Genomic DNA, 16,166 nt, shown 5'->3' with positions numbered 1-16,166 from the left:
CCATTTACAATGGATGAAAAAAAATAAGATACCTAGGAATAAACCTAACCAAGGAGGCAAAATATCTATACTCAGAAAGCTATAGAACACTCATGAAACAAATTGAGTAAGACACAAAGAAATGGAAAATTGTTATATTCTCATGGATTGGAAGAACAAATATTGTTAAAATGTCTGTTCTACCTAGAACAATCTATACATTCAATGCCATCCCTATCAAAATATCATCAACCTTTTTCACAGAGCTATAACAAATAATCCTAAAATTTGTGGGGAACCAGAAAAGACCCTGAATAGCCAAAGGAATGTTGAAAAAGAAAACCAAAGCTGGTGGTATCACAATCCTGGACTTCAAGTTCTATTACAAAGCTGTAAACATCAAGACAGTATGATACTGGCACATAGATCAATGGAACAGAATAGAAAACCCAGAAATGGACCCTCAATTCTATGGCCACTAATCTTCAACAAAGCAGGAAAGAATATCCAATGGAAAAAGACTCTTCAACAAATGGTGTTGGGAAAACTGGACAGCCACATGCAGAAGAATGAAACTGGACCATTTCCTTACACCATACACAAAAATAGACTCAAAATGGATGAAAGGCCTAAATGTGAGACACAAATCCATCAAAATCCTAGAGGAGAACACAGGCAGCAATCTCTGTGACTTTGGCCACAGCAACTTCTTGCTAGGCACTTCTCCAAAGGCAAAGGAAACAAAGGCAAAAATGAACTATTAGGACTTCATCAAAATAAAAAGTGTTTGCACAACAAAGGAAACAGTCAACGAAACCAAAAGACAGAATGGGAGGAGATATTTGCAAATGTCTTATCATATAAAGGGCCAGTATCCAAAATCTATAAAGAACTTATCAAACTCAACACCCAAAGAACAAATAATCCAATCAAGAAATGGGCAGAAGATATGAATGGACATTTCTCTGAAGAAGACATACAAATGGCCAACAGACACATGAAAAGATGCTCAACATCACTCAGCATCAGGGAAATACAAATCAAAACCACAATGAGATACCACCTCACACCAATCAGAATGGCTAAAATTAACCACTCAGGAAACAACAAATGTTGTGAGGATACAGAGAAAGGTGAACCCTTTTATGCTATTGGTGGGAATGCAAGCTGGTGCAGCCACTCTGAAAAACAGTATGGAGGTTCCTCTAAAAGTTGAAAATAGAGCTACCCTATGACTCAGCAATTGCAGTGCTAGGGATTTACCCCAAAGATACAAATGTAGTGATCTGAAGGGGCACCTGCATCCCAATTTATAACAGCAATGTCCACAATAACCAAACTATGGAAAGAGCCCAGATGTCCATTGACAGATGAATAGATAAAGAAGATGTGATATATATATATATGTATATGTATATTACATATATATATGTAATGAATAGATTAAGATGTTATATATAATATATATTATATATATATGTAACACAATGGAATACTACTCAGCTAACAACAAAAAAAGAAATCTTGCACTTGCAAAGACATGGATGGCACTAGAGTATATTATGCTAAGTGAAATATACCAATAAGAGAAAGATAATCATATACCAATAAGAGAAAGATAATCTACTTATATGTAGAGTTTAAGAAACAAAACAGAAAATCATAGGGGAAGAGAGGAAAACATATAACAAGACAAAAACCAAAGAGGGAGAAAAACCATAGGAGACTCTTAATCATAGGAAACAAATTGAGGGTTGCTAGAGAGGAGGAGGGTTGGGGGACGGGGTAACTGGGTGATGGACATTAAGGAGAGCACTTGGCGTAATGAGCACTGGGTGTTATATAAGACTGATGAATCACTGCCCTCTACCTCTGAAACTAATGATTTTTGTTAATTAATTGAATTTAAATGAAGACAAATAAAATAAATACTTCTCATACTAATTAATAATTCTTCCCACAATTTGGGAAGGTAGAAAATCAGGACATGACTTATAATAATCTACTAAAAGTGAATAGTGGTATTTCCATACCTACAACTCTTTGAGTTGCAGAAAAGAAACAAAAGGTCACCTCATTTTTTGTCTATTCTGGACAGTCTATACTGAGACTTAGGAGTAAAGTCCCTCCAATGGCAAGACTTTCTTATGTGATTCTATAGATATGGGTGCTCCTCTGTGCAAGTCACTTCTTGGCATTACCAGTAGAATGGGGAGAAATCAGAAGACATATCATTGCTTATGTGCTCCATGCAGAGCCATTTCCTCCCTACTTCATATCTGCTAACACTGCAGCCAAAGTGAAGCAACCAGAAGCTATAAAATGTTTTCTGCAATTGCATTTAAACTGGACAAGAAGGGGAAAATGATCAGAAAAGAAGAAATTTCCTTTAGTTCCAAGGAAAAACCTAGCCTGCTATTGATGATGGAGAAGATATTACAAAGTACTTTAACTTTTTGTGAACAAATCTGTATCAATATAAAAGTAATCTGTTATTAATAACATTTGTCTCTCACAATCCAAAGAGAGAGAGAGAGAGAGAGAGAGAGAGAGAGAGACTGTCAGAGTGCTTTTTACCTCTTATTAGTGATTTTTTTTTCTAAATCAATTTTACTACCTCCATAAGCTGAGATGACTCAATTTCGTGGTGCCACCCCATGGAGCATTCAGAAAAAGAGAAATAAAAATTCCATCTTTCAAATGGAAATATGGAGAATAATTTAAATTATCATGCATAAAGCACTCTGTAATGTACAATAGTTTTTTCTGTGTTCTAGATTTTTCTTTTTTGTCCTTTGTGGCATCCCAAAGAGAGCAGGGCAACTTTCATTTTCCCATTTATGAATGAGGAAACCAAGGGACAGCAGGCTCCACGGCTATAGGCCACATGACCAAGGCTGCAGACCCCCTTGACTGACCATATGTATCACTGCTCTGGGCTGTTCTTCTTCACGCCCTAATCTCTCTTTCTTGCTGCTCCAGATCTCTGGAAGGTGCTGCAAGACTATCCTAACATGTTTTCCCTCAATTCCCCAGACTCCCAAATTCTCTCCAGCCCCTGTACCAGAGCAAAAAGACCCAGTAGAGACACTTAGCATGTCCCATCATGTCGTAATCTTAAACAACAACAGACACATGGGCACTTTCCAAAAGTGAGAAGAAGGCGGTGGGGGGAGGGTAGAGAAGAGTATATTTTTGGAACTAGAAAGACCTTTGTTCAAATTCTGCCTTTGTGACAGTAGATAAGTGCTTAATACTCCAAGCTTCAGCATCTTTATTTATAAGTCGGGGTAAATATTGTTTCTCTATTTCTCTTTCTGTTTCTCTTTCTTTTCTCTCAGATAAAAAATCAGTGAGAAGGTAACTATAAACATCTAGCACAATAGCAGGCTAGGCAACCAATAAATATTTTTCTTAAGGGTCTTTAACTAGAGTAGTTTACAACCGTGAAATAATAAAATTCATGGTACCTCAGAGCTAGAAGGAATCTTAGAGATTCTTAGGAATCTTAGAGCAATTGTGTTGCCGCCTTGCACAAAAACCTTCAGAGATTCCCCCTGGACTATCAAACCTTATCTCAGATACAACTGTGTCCAGCCTTCCTTTCTAGTTGTTTGCTCTCATTTCCATAGCATGTGCCCTTCGCCCAGGGGGAGGGAGTCTTCTTAATACAAACTGATTTTTTAAATAAGTCAGGAAGCAAAAATTTCAGAACTATAAGAGTTTAGCCTAAATTGTTTTTCAATAGAATCTCTCTTTTTCATTGTAAGTATCAGATATTACCCATAGTGGTTTTTCAGCATCTCATCAGTGAGATTTCCTCCTCCATTCAAAAGTATGAACAATGAAGGACACCCCACACCCTTGTAACAATGGAAGAAGAAGAGTGATTCATCCCTGATAAACTCCCAGAACACATTTTTTTTTAAAGATTTTATTTATTTATTCATGAGAGACACACAGAAAAAGAGAGGCAGAAACACAGGCAGAGGGAGAAGCAGACTTCATCCGGGGAGCCGGATGTGGGACTCAATCCTGGGACCCCAGGATCATGCCCTGAGCCAAAGGCAGACTGAACCACCAACCCACCCAGGTGTCCCCCCAGAACACAAAATTGATTCACTGCTTCCCAGGGGCAAGGTGACTCTACCTATTTTATAACCAAGATGACTTTCTTATAAGACAAGACGACTTCTGATTGCAACAATGTTCTTTTGTTTTCTTTTCCAATTTTAATTTAAATTCTAGTTAGTTAACAAACAGTGCAATATTGGTTTCAAGAGTAGAATTCTGTGATTCATCATTTACATATAACACCCAGTGCTCATCACAACTGCCCTACTTAATCACCATCACCCATCTAGCCCATCCCACCTACATCCCTCTATCACCCCTTAGTGTGTTCTCTATCTTTAAAAGCCTCTTATGGTTTGTTTCCCTCTTTCTTTTCCCCGCCTCTCATATGTTCATATGTTTTGTTTCTTTAATTCCACACGTGAGTGAAATCATGTAGTATTTTTCTCTGATTTATTTCATTTACCATAATACACTTTAGCTCTATCTACATTGTTGCAAATTGCAAGTTTCATTCTTTTTGATGGCTGAGTAATATTCTATTATGTATATATAATCTAATATATATTATTATACATATAATATAATCTTGTATATATATATATTTATACATCATCATTTTCTCCATTGAATTTTACCTAATATATTTATACATCATATATATATATATTTATGTCATCTTCTTTATCCAAAGAGGTTAGTATCCAAAATCTATAAAGAACTTATCAACTAAACACCCAAAACACAATCCAGTTAATAAATGAGCAAAAGACATGAATACTTCCCCAAAGAAGACTTCCAGATGGCTAACAGACACATGAAAAGATGCTAAATTTCACTCATCATCAGGGAAATACAAATCCAAACCATGATGGGATTCCATCTCGCAGCTGTCAGAATGGATAAAATTAACAACGCAAGAAACAACAAATGTTGGCAAGGTTGCAGGGAAAGGGGAACCCTCTTGCACCATTGGTGGGAGTGCAAATTCTGGAGAACAGTATGGAGGTTCCTCAAAAGTTAAAAATAGAACTACCTATGATCCAGCAATTGCACTACTAGGTATTTACCCAAAAGATACAGAAATACAGGTTCAAAGGGGTACATGCAGCATTATCAACAATAGTCAAATTATGCAGAGAGCCCAAATATCCAGCAATGTCCTTTTTTATTTGGGATACAGATATGAAAAATAAAAACACCTCATTATTTCTGTCTTTTCCCTTGTTGTTAGTTCTATAAATTATCTCTTGCCTATTACTATTAATCCATTATTACTTCTCCTTACAATAATGGTTACTATAACTATTTTGATCTCTTCTGTGGTTGAGAATAATTCTATAGATCCTGGCTTCGCTCAGCGATACTGGCCACAGTTATCTCTATGGCTGGTCTTTTCAATTGCATAAGCCAATGTATGCCCAGTTTGTCCCAGACAATTGGATATCAGAAGTGCTATCATTTGTTCAGCTTCCCCCCAGAGAATATAGTCTGGCTTTCCAGGTGCCACTGAGCAGGCAATGATCTAAATAAACCATCAGCAGCATTAACAACATTAAAAATAAACTTCAGTGGAAAGCAGATACTGTATCTATCAATGAATGACTTCTTAATTTTAAGTAAAGCTTGTAACACTTTTACATGATATCTAGCTACATATTCAGTATTTCTTGTCCTTAAGTCACTATGTTTCCCTTGGTTGGATCCCTAGTTGATAATTCATACTTTGCCTCCCATCTGGTCAAAAAGCGTTCTCATAATTACATTAGTTTTCCTGGAGAATCATAAAATCATGAGCTCCTTTCCTATTTTAATCAATGAATTATCAAATTGCTCTTCAAAAATGTTATAAATAATGTATAGAAAAATTTCACTTCAGCAAGAATTTCTGTTTTCCCAATTCATATTTCTTTTCCCCAGTGAAACTTTCATTTTTTAGTTTGTGCCAAACTGGGAAATAAGGAAGTTATTTTATTTTATTTCTTCTCCTTGTACATTCACACAGAAAGGCTTTAGACATTTCTGAAGCTCCATTCATGCTTCACAAATATACCTGAGGCTCTACCTGTATTACCACTTGGGCTCTTCCTCCTAATGCTTTTTTTTTTTAACCTACCAATTGATCTTGAAAACCACAAAGATGTGTTTTGGGGAAGACAATGCCCCCCCCCAAAATTGACCATTGAAAAGTTAAGCACTCTGTGGTAAAACTGCAAACATGACCCATTAAACTCTCAGATTTGGTGAGGATCCTAAGCTGGTATGATTCTGTATGGTCTATACTCTGTCACTTGAGGATGCTACACACTGCCAGCAGGAGCCTGTTCTACATTCATATTCTAATCTAAAATGATAATGGCTGGGATTATAATGACTGTGAAATATGTATCATCTACAGCATTCAAATGAAAATAAGAGAAGTTAGAAAGTATCTTAACATTTCATTCATTTGCACACAAAAAGCACTGTAGTACATGTAAATGAATTGTACACTTAACATTTGATACATCTGCCTCAAGGGAGCTTCAGTTCTGAATGTCTACTTCAGGTAAATATTACCAATATCAAATGCCTGGTCTTGACATATTTGTATAAAGTAAAACAGAAGTAATTATAAGTGTTATTTTGTATTTTTTCTCACTCATAGAAAATAATGTTTCCACAAGCACCAGATCCTTGGGTGAAGAATCAAAATACTTTCCTACATTTTTTTAATTCTGTAATACAAAAGAGTTCAAGATGGATGCAAGTCACAGTACTTCCTGGGAATTTTTTCCTCTTATATTTTCTTCCAAATATATACTCTCATGTTCCATTTATATGTTTTATTTTTATTATTTAAGTATATCACTTGGGCATTTTCCCCATTGAATTTTACCTAATTGTCTCTTGTCTGTCACACAGAGTACTAAATGTCTAATAACATTTACATCACAACTAAGAACCTCAACCATGCATGGTCTAAGCATCTTTACAATTTTTATGTGAATTTTCAAATGCATCACTTTATAAGTGAAATGGAAGTTAACATGACAACGTGATAGTGAATCTAGAATGTGTTCAATAGGGACTAAGGAGGAAGGATGGTGACTTTCCAGATAAGGGTGTCATATAACTTCTAGGATAAATTAGGTAAAACAATGGGGACTCAGAGGGCTTCACATGACGTAGAATTTGTGTGAATCTAAAAGAAATCCATGTGTAGCAAAACTGCTGACCGAAGAATCTAGCAGTGTGTGAGAAGAATACCAGGTATAGAGGGAGGTGTTGAGCAAGACCCCAGTGATCCTGAAACCAACACACAGGTGTGATGGAGGTTCTAGGGGCTGGAGACTTTCTCCTACCCTTCTCCATGCTTTCTCTGGAGCATGTCCATCGAGATGTGGGAAGACCATCTTAATTGTTTTTAAGTACAAGAGACAATTGTTCCATGTAATAAGAACAAGTAGCCCTTGGGTTTCCCTCCCTGTCTAAACAGTTCTCTACATTCATTTCCATTAGTTCTCTTCCCCATCAAGTAGCTAAAGTGAAAAAAGCACCAGTGGCTTCTGTTCAAATATAAACCATTTCTAATGGTTGGAATTTACTTTTCAGACAAGTAGACAGGATCTGAGTTTTTGTGTTCTGGTGTAATTTTGCAAACTCCTGGTATTGACCTTCCTACCCAAATCTGGGCAAGTAGTAGAGAGGTTCAAAAATAGAAAAGCTACCGAAATAGTATACCAATTTCATTAGAGCCAGCTCTTGTTTTCCTAAATTTCTCACTTTTTCAAAGCAGCACAAAGTTCTTCACAAACTTTAGGGCAGTTATGTCTCATGAACACATTTTATAGGTAGACACAGAGGTAAAGAGCAGACAAGGACCTCAATAAAGACCTGTATGTGCAGATATGTGATATTGCTCAGGACCTCTTCTAGGTATTCTGTGGGAAAGGGATGAAGGTGTGAGTCAAGCAAGGAGAAGAAACCATGAATAAATCCCCCAGCACCTTCTTACTAGGAAGGAAAACTCCAGAACTGCCTGACTAGCTGGGACACAACTCTTCTACTCACATTAATATTTAGTGTACATTTTAATGATTCAGTTACTAATCTAAGCCCTCATGTATTTTATGATACAAATAAACAAGTGTATGGCAGATCATAAGCAGCAACACCTAAAACAGTAATTTTAGCTTTTTTCCTAACTGTAAGTGGAAAGTTGTACCCTTCTTAATAAAACTCTCTGACATAAAAAAAAAAATACATGCAGATGCCTAGAACAGGCAGCTGGAGGAGAGTGGGGTTGGATATGGGTGCTCAGAAGAGAGAGGCAGGGGATCCATGGCCAGAAGATCCAGTGAGGACAGGACTGACTAGCGCCTCCCTCTTTGCCCGCCCACCCATGTGTTTGGGACCCACACAGTGCACAATGCTGAACTGTGGTTGGGAACTCTTGCAGGTCTATGTTGCAACAGGACTTTGAAGGCACCATAGAGTCCCAGTTTAATGATGCCAGACAAATCTATGCCTATGATTTAAAAATGGAAAATGAAGCTAGAAATTTCTGGTATCTTCGTGGTCACCAAATGTTCTGATTTTTCTTGTCCCTAAGGAGTAGGATAATATAAAATTCAAGCAATAGCACAGAGCTTGGGATCTTACCTTTATTTTTTGGATTCCAGGAGCACAGAATTGAATTAATGATCCTTAGTTCAGAAGACCCCATCATTTGTGAAAGCGTGACCCACTTTATAAGTTTCTATGTTTATTATTGTATTTGTACATGTACATGTATTTTAAGTATGCACTATAAGCATCTATGGGCCAGACCACATTCACCACCTGGTGTCCTTTACCTGATACACATCAGCCCAAATCCTATACTCATCTCTTGCTCTCCTTTTCTAATCTCTTGGTATCTCTACGTATATAAAACAAAAAAATTCTAGGGATGCCTGGGTGGCTCAGTGGTTAACTGTCTGCCTTTGGCTCAGGGCCTGATCCTGGGGTCCTGAGATCGAGTCCCACATTAGGCTCCCTGCAGGGAGTCTGCTTCCTCCTCTGCCAATGTCTCTGCCTCTCTCTGTGTGTCTCTCATGAATAAATAAATAAAATCTTTTAAAAAATAAAAATAAAAAATAAAGTAACACATACAGTGAAATGCAAGATTTCAATGTGAAAATTATGTACAAAGTTTAGATAATTGCATACACCCATGTAACTGACACCTCCATCAGAATATAGAACATTTCCATCACCCCCAGGAAGTTCCTGAACTTTCATTTTTCTAATACTCACTTCTGTAGTAACCAATGTTATGACTTATACCACCATAGCTTAAGTTGCCTATTCTATTTTATGTAAATTAAATTATACAGTATTACTCTTTTGTGCTTAACTTTTCACTCAACATAACGATTACACATTATATTTTGTGCCTCAGTAATTCATTTTTTTATCATATATTGCATGAATCTACCACAATTTGTTCCATACTTTGCTGTTTATAGACATTTGGACTGTTTCCAGTTTGGGTGCATCCATCCAATGGGATCCTACTAGCAATAAAAACACTGAACTTCTGATACATGAGGCAACATGAATGACTCTCGGAACTGTTAGGCAAAGTGAAAGTGTCAGACACAACAGGCTACGTGCTATATGGTTTCATAAACATAACATTCTTGAAAAAGCAAAGCCTTAAGAACAGAAAATATATCAGTGGTTGTAAGGGTTAGGAGAAGGAAGGGATTGACTACAAAGGGGCAAGAAAGAACACTGATAGAAATGTTCTACATCTTGAAGTGGTAGTAACATCTGTGTGGGTTTGTCAAAACTCAGAATTGTATATCTAAAAAGGGTGGGTTTCACTGTTTATAAATTATATCTCAATAAACCTTACTTTAAAAAATAAAATAGATGTTTGAGAATATCTGCTAAGAAATCTAAATAACTACGGTTAACCATAATAGATAATTCCTTCCTTTCCCTTTTCTCTAAAAAGTGGGAGGGGGCCCCTGTCTTGAGCATTTGGTTTCAAACAGGAATATCCTGATTATCTGTTTTCTAGATTGCCAAATTAGATTACTATTTAGTTTAATATCTGTTTTTAAAAATGTGTAATGGGACTGGGCTCTTGGTAAGATTATCAAGAAGAACTTCCTATTCAAGATCAAGTAACTCATGCTAATTGCTTTTGCCAGCAAATGGTGGTGGCATGCTGGAATAATGCCAAAGACATTCAGAAACTACAACATTACTTTTGAACTGTCAGGCTTTAGAGATAGAGCTGTTCATAAAGAGGGACACAGAATGCAGAAGAAACTTTCACAAACATACAAGATTGCCCTCTATATTTTCCTACACCAATTACAGTATGTAACAGTTAATATTAGGGAATCTACATAATCTGAAGATTTCTTCCAAGAATGTGGAAATACATAAAAATTGCATTGTATTAAGGTATTATACACTCTCCTGTTTATTGACAAAAATGCTTTAGATCCTTATTTAACACATAGAATTTAAGTATATTCTTGCCATTTTGTCATGTCTTAGATTCTTGGGAGCTATAACAGAGGAAATCTAAGCACTGAAAAATTTGTGGAAGAAATAAAATCAATTGCAAGTGAACCCACCGAGAAGCATTTCTTCAATGTCTCTGATGAATTGGCTCTAGTCACTATTGTTGAAGCTCTGGGAGAAAGAATATTTGCCTTGGAAGGTAGGACTAGTTCTTATAAGTCTGTATGTTTTCTCTACAACTTAAAGTCAATGTAATGGGTTTTTGGTACTTATTACTACTACACGGCTCATGCACTTTTAGTGTGTACAATAGCCAGCATGGAACAATGCCCTTTAATGCAAATCTGTCCCTGAGATGGCTATCTTACACAACACTGACTCTGTTGGCAGCTCTCTTTGTAAGGATGTAAGGACTGGGGGAAGGCAATGGTCAGACTCACCAGAGCAAAAATGTGCCCACGCGATTTAGTCTTTTTCTGTGACACAGGTTTAGAAAATGGAGACATAGCTCAAGTTTTCTTTTTTAATTTGTTGTTGTTGTTATTATTATTATTATTATTATTATTATTATTATTATTATTTTGGGCTTCTATGAAATTGTTCTTGTTTGCAGTCACTTCAATGTTCATTTATTTTCTTCTATTTTGCTTCTTGCCCACTTTAAAGGTCTTCATGGAACTCTGCCTCAACTCTCATGGCAGCTTCACTATATTTGTCTAAGTCATAATTCTTTTTTTTAGATTTTTTTCTTCAATTTTGTAATGGTGATCGGCTACTGAGGATAGCGAGTCATGGCATTCCTTCCTCTGCCTTTGGTAGATGTCAAGTAACAAATTACTTTGAAACTAGCCCTTTCCTTGCAAAAAATGTCTTTAGAATTGTTATGCCAGAAAAACTGAAAAGGCCTCTTTCTTCATGTTCTCTGATATGTGGAGCCTAAGAGAACATGTCTCTTTCCCTCTTTCCAGAGAGTTCTGCACTTATGCCTCATCTGAATCCAGTGGACCCTATCCTTGTGAGGACACACAGAAGGACAGTTATTTTCACATTTAAACATAGGAGTTTAAAAGCATCTTCTCAGTCACCGTGATATTACCTGATAATGGAAAACAGAAAGATAAAATGAGAAACAGACATAAGTAAAACAAGTACACCATTTTGACTGAGTATCAAATGATGAGGAAAATGCAGAAAAGTGACTGACAACAGAATGTTAAAATATATACAAAGGAAAGAAATTATTTTAGAGTAGTGGCTTTCAAGCTTTATTTGACAATGACCCATGATAATAAATATACTATGCCTCACAACTAAAGGGGAGTAAAATAGGCCACCCCAAAATATGTCACTTTGGCATATAGATTATTTTGAGCTAAAGGCAATCAAGACCCAGCAGACTCAGGAATTACTTTTACCTCTTCCTTAAATACCTAAAAGAATTTACAGAGCGGCTGGCCCAGAAAACGAGCTATAACCAAGGATAACTTTTTAATCTTAGAGACCTATCTGCATGGCATAGCAAACTTCTAATTGCCAAACATCTGTTCTTATATCCTATGAACTTCCCTCCTCCCTTTGAAGCCCCCGGTCCTTATGTCGGGATGGCATATAAGTTTCAATTGCCCCCACTTGTCCTTCAATCTCATATTTGGGGGAGGAGAGCTCTCATATGAAATTAAATTTGTTTTAATTTCCTCCTGCTAATCTGTTTTAGGTCAGTTTACTTATTAAACCAGCCAAGGAACCTGGAGGGGAAGAAGGGAAAATTTTTCCACTTCCGTATGACCCATAACCCTTATTATGTACAAAGAACTCTGATAGCTTCTCATTTTCATTCTGTCTTCTCTTTCAATTAAAAAAATGCTGGTGGTGACTTACCTTGCTGTAAGGGACAGATTTAGTTTAGATTTGATGAGCATCTTAAGTCCATGCACACTTCCATTTCTCTGCTTCCCTTTTGCCTGGCTGCTTTTCCCCTGCACCTTTAGAACCTGAACACTTGAATTACTTATCCCTCTGGAGTCACAGCTGCTTCTGAAGAACTTAACTATCCTACGTTTTGTGCACAAGTCACTTTTAAGTGGCTTTGCTCTCACAGAAGCTATCCCAGTGTCATTTACTAATAGACCAGACTGTAAGCTTTGCTGGCCTCAAGGAAATATACAAAGATTTCCAAGTCATTGTGCACTTTTAATGTTTAATAATGTGATATGATATGTCAATAATGTGATATGATAGAAACAATCTCTAAAGACCATTTAAATGAAATGACTTAGTTACATTAGATAGTTAAGCATGATACAATACAGTTTCCATTTTAAACCTCCCCTAAGTAAACAAATAAATATAACCTTGTAGAACTTGTAGAAATGAAGCCTTTATGAGCTGTTGGGGAAAGAGGAGCCCAATTTGCCTTAAATGAAATTTTTGTGTTACTTCTAAACTAACCACACCATGAGTTAAAGGTTACACGTTGGAATGCCCAGACACTCTAAGACGTCTGTGTATTTAAAAGCAAAATTATTTTTTAAATGTCCTCAGATTAAAATGTCTCCTGCATCTTTACTGGTACACTTTCAGGCCTAACCAGACTCAGTGCTTTGACTAGCCTTTTTCGGTTTTTTTGGTTTTTTTTTTTTTTTTTTTTTTTTTTTTTTTTTTCATAATGAAAGCAGAAAGGGCTTCACTTTCTTGTTCCTTGGGAAGTGGCCACTTCTTATCAACATTTGTATTTAGATGGTAAATAGTAACAATTATGAAATTCCTGTTTGCCACGGACAGCGCCACCTAGTGACGAGAACAGGACGCAAACTTGCCCAATCAAAATAAGAAAAGGGTCTGTCTCCCTTTCCCAGCAAATGTTGGAAGAAATGCTGAGATTTCTAACCAGACGCTGAGCAGTGGGGAGAGTGATTATCTCAGTACTCATGAACAGTCTGGGGAGGAGTTAACAGCAAGAAGTTTAGAGATGTACAAGGAGCTATTACCATGAGGACAATTTAGGCAGACTATCAAGTAGCTCCCTAAGCAGAACCCCAGAAGATTCTAGAAATAGGCAGCAGGTCTTTGCTGCTGCGCTCTTAAAATTGGCCTTGCAAAGATAAATAAAAAAAGACACCATAAAGCATTGTGGATTTAAAACCTCAAAGTTAAAGTACACCTCAGTCATTTAAATTAGATGATAATTCATATGTGAGGTTAAAATGATATATTTGAATTCTTGATTGATATCCTCATTTAACCTAGTCCTAAAAGAAGGCAACCACTGATATATTTGTTAATAAATTTATAACAGTAAATAACTAGTAAATGAGTTTGATTTCACAAATTTAATTATTATCATGCCTCAATAGGCATGACTGACTCCTAAAATTATGCACTATTTTTAACTTATTTGCAAAGCCAAATAAATCAGTAACTCCCAACTGAAAGCAAATGAATCAACATTCTCTCAATCCCCTTAGGAGGTTGTGGCTTTGGGTTGGTGAATATTTTGAGAATAGCACATTTTCCATGGAATGCTCTGGATTGTCTCTGTATTTCAGTAAAGGGCCTAAAAATGAGTATAGAATCTTGCCCATAGAAATCCTCATTAAAACTGTTCATATTCATGGAGCTCTTGGAAAGATAAAAAGACTTAATGGTTGCTATTGAACCTCATACAGACCATTGACTTAAAAAAATGGGTACAGATTCTATTAAAAAAATACGATTAAAAATTTTTTCTTAAATATGACCTAGAGACCATCCAAAAGTCCCTTCCCAATCTGTGACTGATACCTACCACCAGAAATTAGAGCAAATACAAACCCAGAATCCCTGCACCCTTTATCAAATAGTGGTATTCTGAGGGGATCTATAGCTGGAAATATAGGTGAGGCTGGTAGAAACAAGAGACCTCTTTAAATGTGTGAATAAAATTTGTTTAGCCCTGGAACATAACAGGTAGGTTTAGCCCAGTGTCTGAGCAGAATTCCCATGGTGTGAAGGGAAGACAGGTTTCCAACTTCAGTACTTTCAACATAATTCTGTGGATCCAAAGTGCCATATCATCCATGGGCATGATAGAATATAAGATCAGAAGCATGAATGGAGATTTCTCAACTTCTCCAGCAAGGATGGGGAAGCCATCAGTCAAGAATTTAGGCATGGCCTTCTGCTAATCTTCTCTTCCCTCCACCCAGCCCTACCTAGGAATTTTGGGTTGAGAAATGTGTAGCTGAACACAACTCAAAAGAAGTTGGAAGTTCTGGTTGGTTAAAAGCCCAGACTCTAATTAGCCTGTCTTCTCCAAGTCAACAGTGTGCTAATCAGCATTTATCTTTCTGTTATAGCTACAGCTGACCAGTCAGCAGCTTCGTTTGAAATGGAAATGTCTCAGACGGGCTTCAGTGCTCATTATTCACAGGTACGTTGACCAATTGGTAGAAAATGAAATATCTTTTTTTTTAAGGTTTTCACTCCCAAAAGCAATGCCCAAGCATCAACATTATAAATGCAACTAGCAGTTTATGGCTTGAGCCGTTATTCTGACCATGATGACTTTCTAATCCAAATAGGAAAATGGCATCTCACAAACTTACTAGGAAAACAACTTATTTCACACAGTTCACTATATTGTACTAATAATTGTGAATCAAACATTTTGAGGTCTGCTCAATGTAATTATACATCTGGTTAAATGAAACACTTAAAATAGTTGCTAATGATATGGAATGTATCTTTTTCTCAATTTCAGTGTTTTCAAATATCTTGCTAGGATTCCATGTTCAAGACCTAGGATTCTTGGCACCCAGAATTAAGCAGAAAGACAAGATTAGGAAATATATCATTTGTGGTTGGTGAAAGAAAATGCATCAGAATTCATGCAAAGGAATATTGACATTTCAATGGGCTATTGTAGTGTATAACTTAGGGCAAGTTACTTACTCTGCCAAGTTACTGTCGTGTTATTTTGAAAATTATATGAATTAATATATGTAAAGCACTTTAAATAGAATTTATCATATTGTTAATGTACATTCTTACTATTTTGTTAAACATCATTTGTTTTCTTTATTTGGTTATAAGGACTGGGTCATGCTTGGAGCAGTAGGAGCCTATGATTGGAATGGAACTGTCGTCATGCAAAAGGCTAATCAAATCATAATCCCCCACAACACAACCTTTAATGTTGAGTCTACCAAAAAGAATGAACCTCTTGCTTCTTATTTAGGTAAAGTTTGGATGTAATCGATAGAAAATTATTATGTTTTTATTTTTGGTTTTGTTTTTATTTTTAGCATTGTTTGCTTTTGTTTTTATTTTTAGCATTATTTGCTTATATTTATATAGACTTACTTATAACCGTGTAACTCACTTCCAAGAGTTAGACATTTTATGGACCCATGAAAGTTCCTAAGCAGCCTTAGTTTCTGAGCAGTAATCAGAATAATAGAACATGGAGGTCACACTCTTTCAAAAGGGCTCTCTAGTGCAAGAATGATTTAGGCTGATATGTGCACATTTTGAGGTCTCTCTGTGTCTGATATTCTCCTTAACTTCAAGAAGAGCTTTGTACCTGGTGGACAGGAAATGATAAAAAAGAGAAACCTTGATTCAGCTAA

The 16,166-nt window shown here is 36.4% G+C and overlaps 1 protein-coding gene across 1 annotated transcript in view; it reads left to right on the top strand.

The window, feature by feature from the left end:
* ITGA1 (integrin subunit alpha 1) overlaps nucleotides 1-16,166 on the top strand; it is a 161,290-nt gene that overhangs the window by 93,313 nt on the left and 51,811 nt on the right. The window contains exons 9-11 of the mRNA XM_072756940.1: nucleotides 10,594-10,759; nucleotides 14,895-14,968; nucleotides 15,631-15,775. Of these exons, the coding sequence (XP_072613041.1) occupies nucleotides 10,594-10,759; nucleotides 14,895-14,968; nucleotides 15,631-15,775 (385 nt within the window). The remainder of the gene's footprint in view (nucleotides 1-10,593; nucleotides 10,760-14,894; nucleotides 14,969-15,630; nucleotides 15,776-16,166) is intronic.

The sequence above is a fragment of the Vulpes vulpes genome, chromosome 4 (genome assembly GCF_048418805.1).
Source record: "Vulpes vulpes isolate BD-2025 chromosome 4, VulVul3, whole genome shotgun sequence".
Classification (NCBI taxonomy): Eukaryota; Metazoa; Chordata; class Mammalia; order Carnivora; family Canidae; genus Vulpes; species Vulpes vulpes.
Note: the sequence above shows the minus strand (reverse complement) of the source record. Positions and strands in the feature narration are given on the sequence as shown.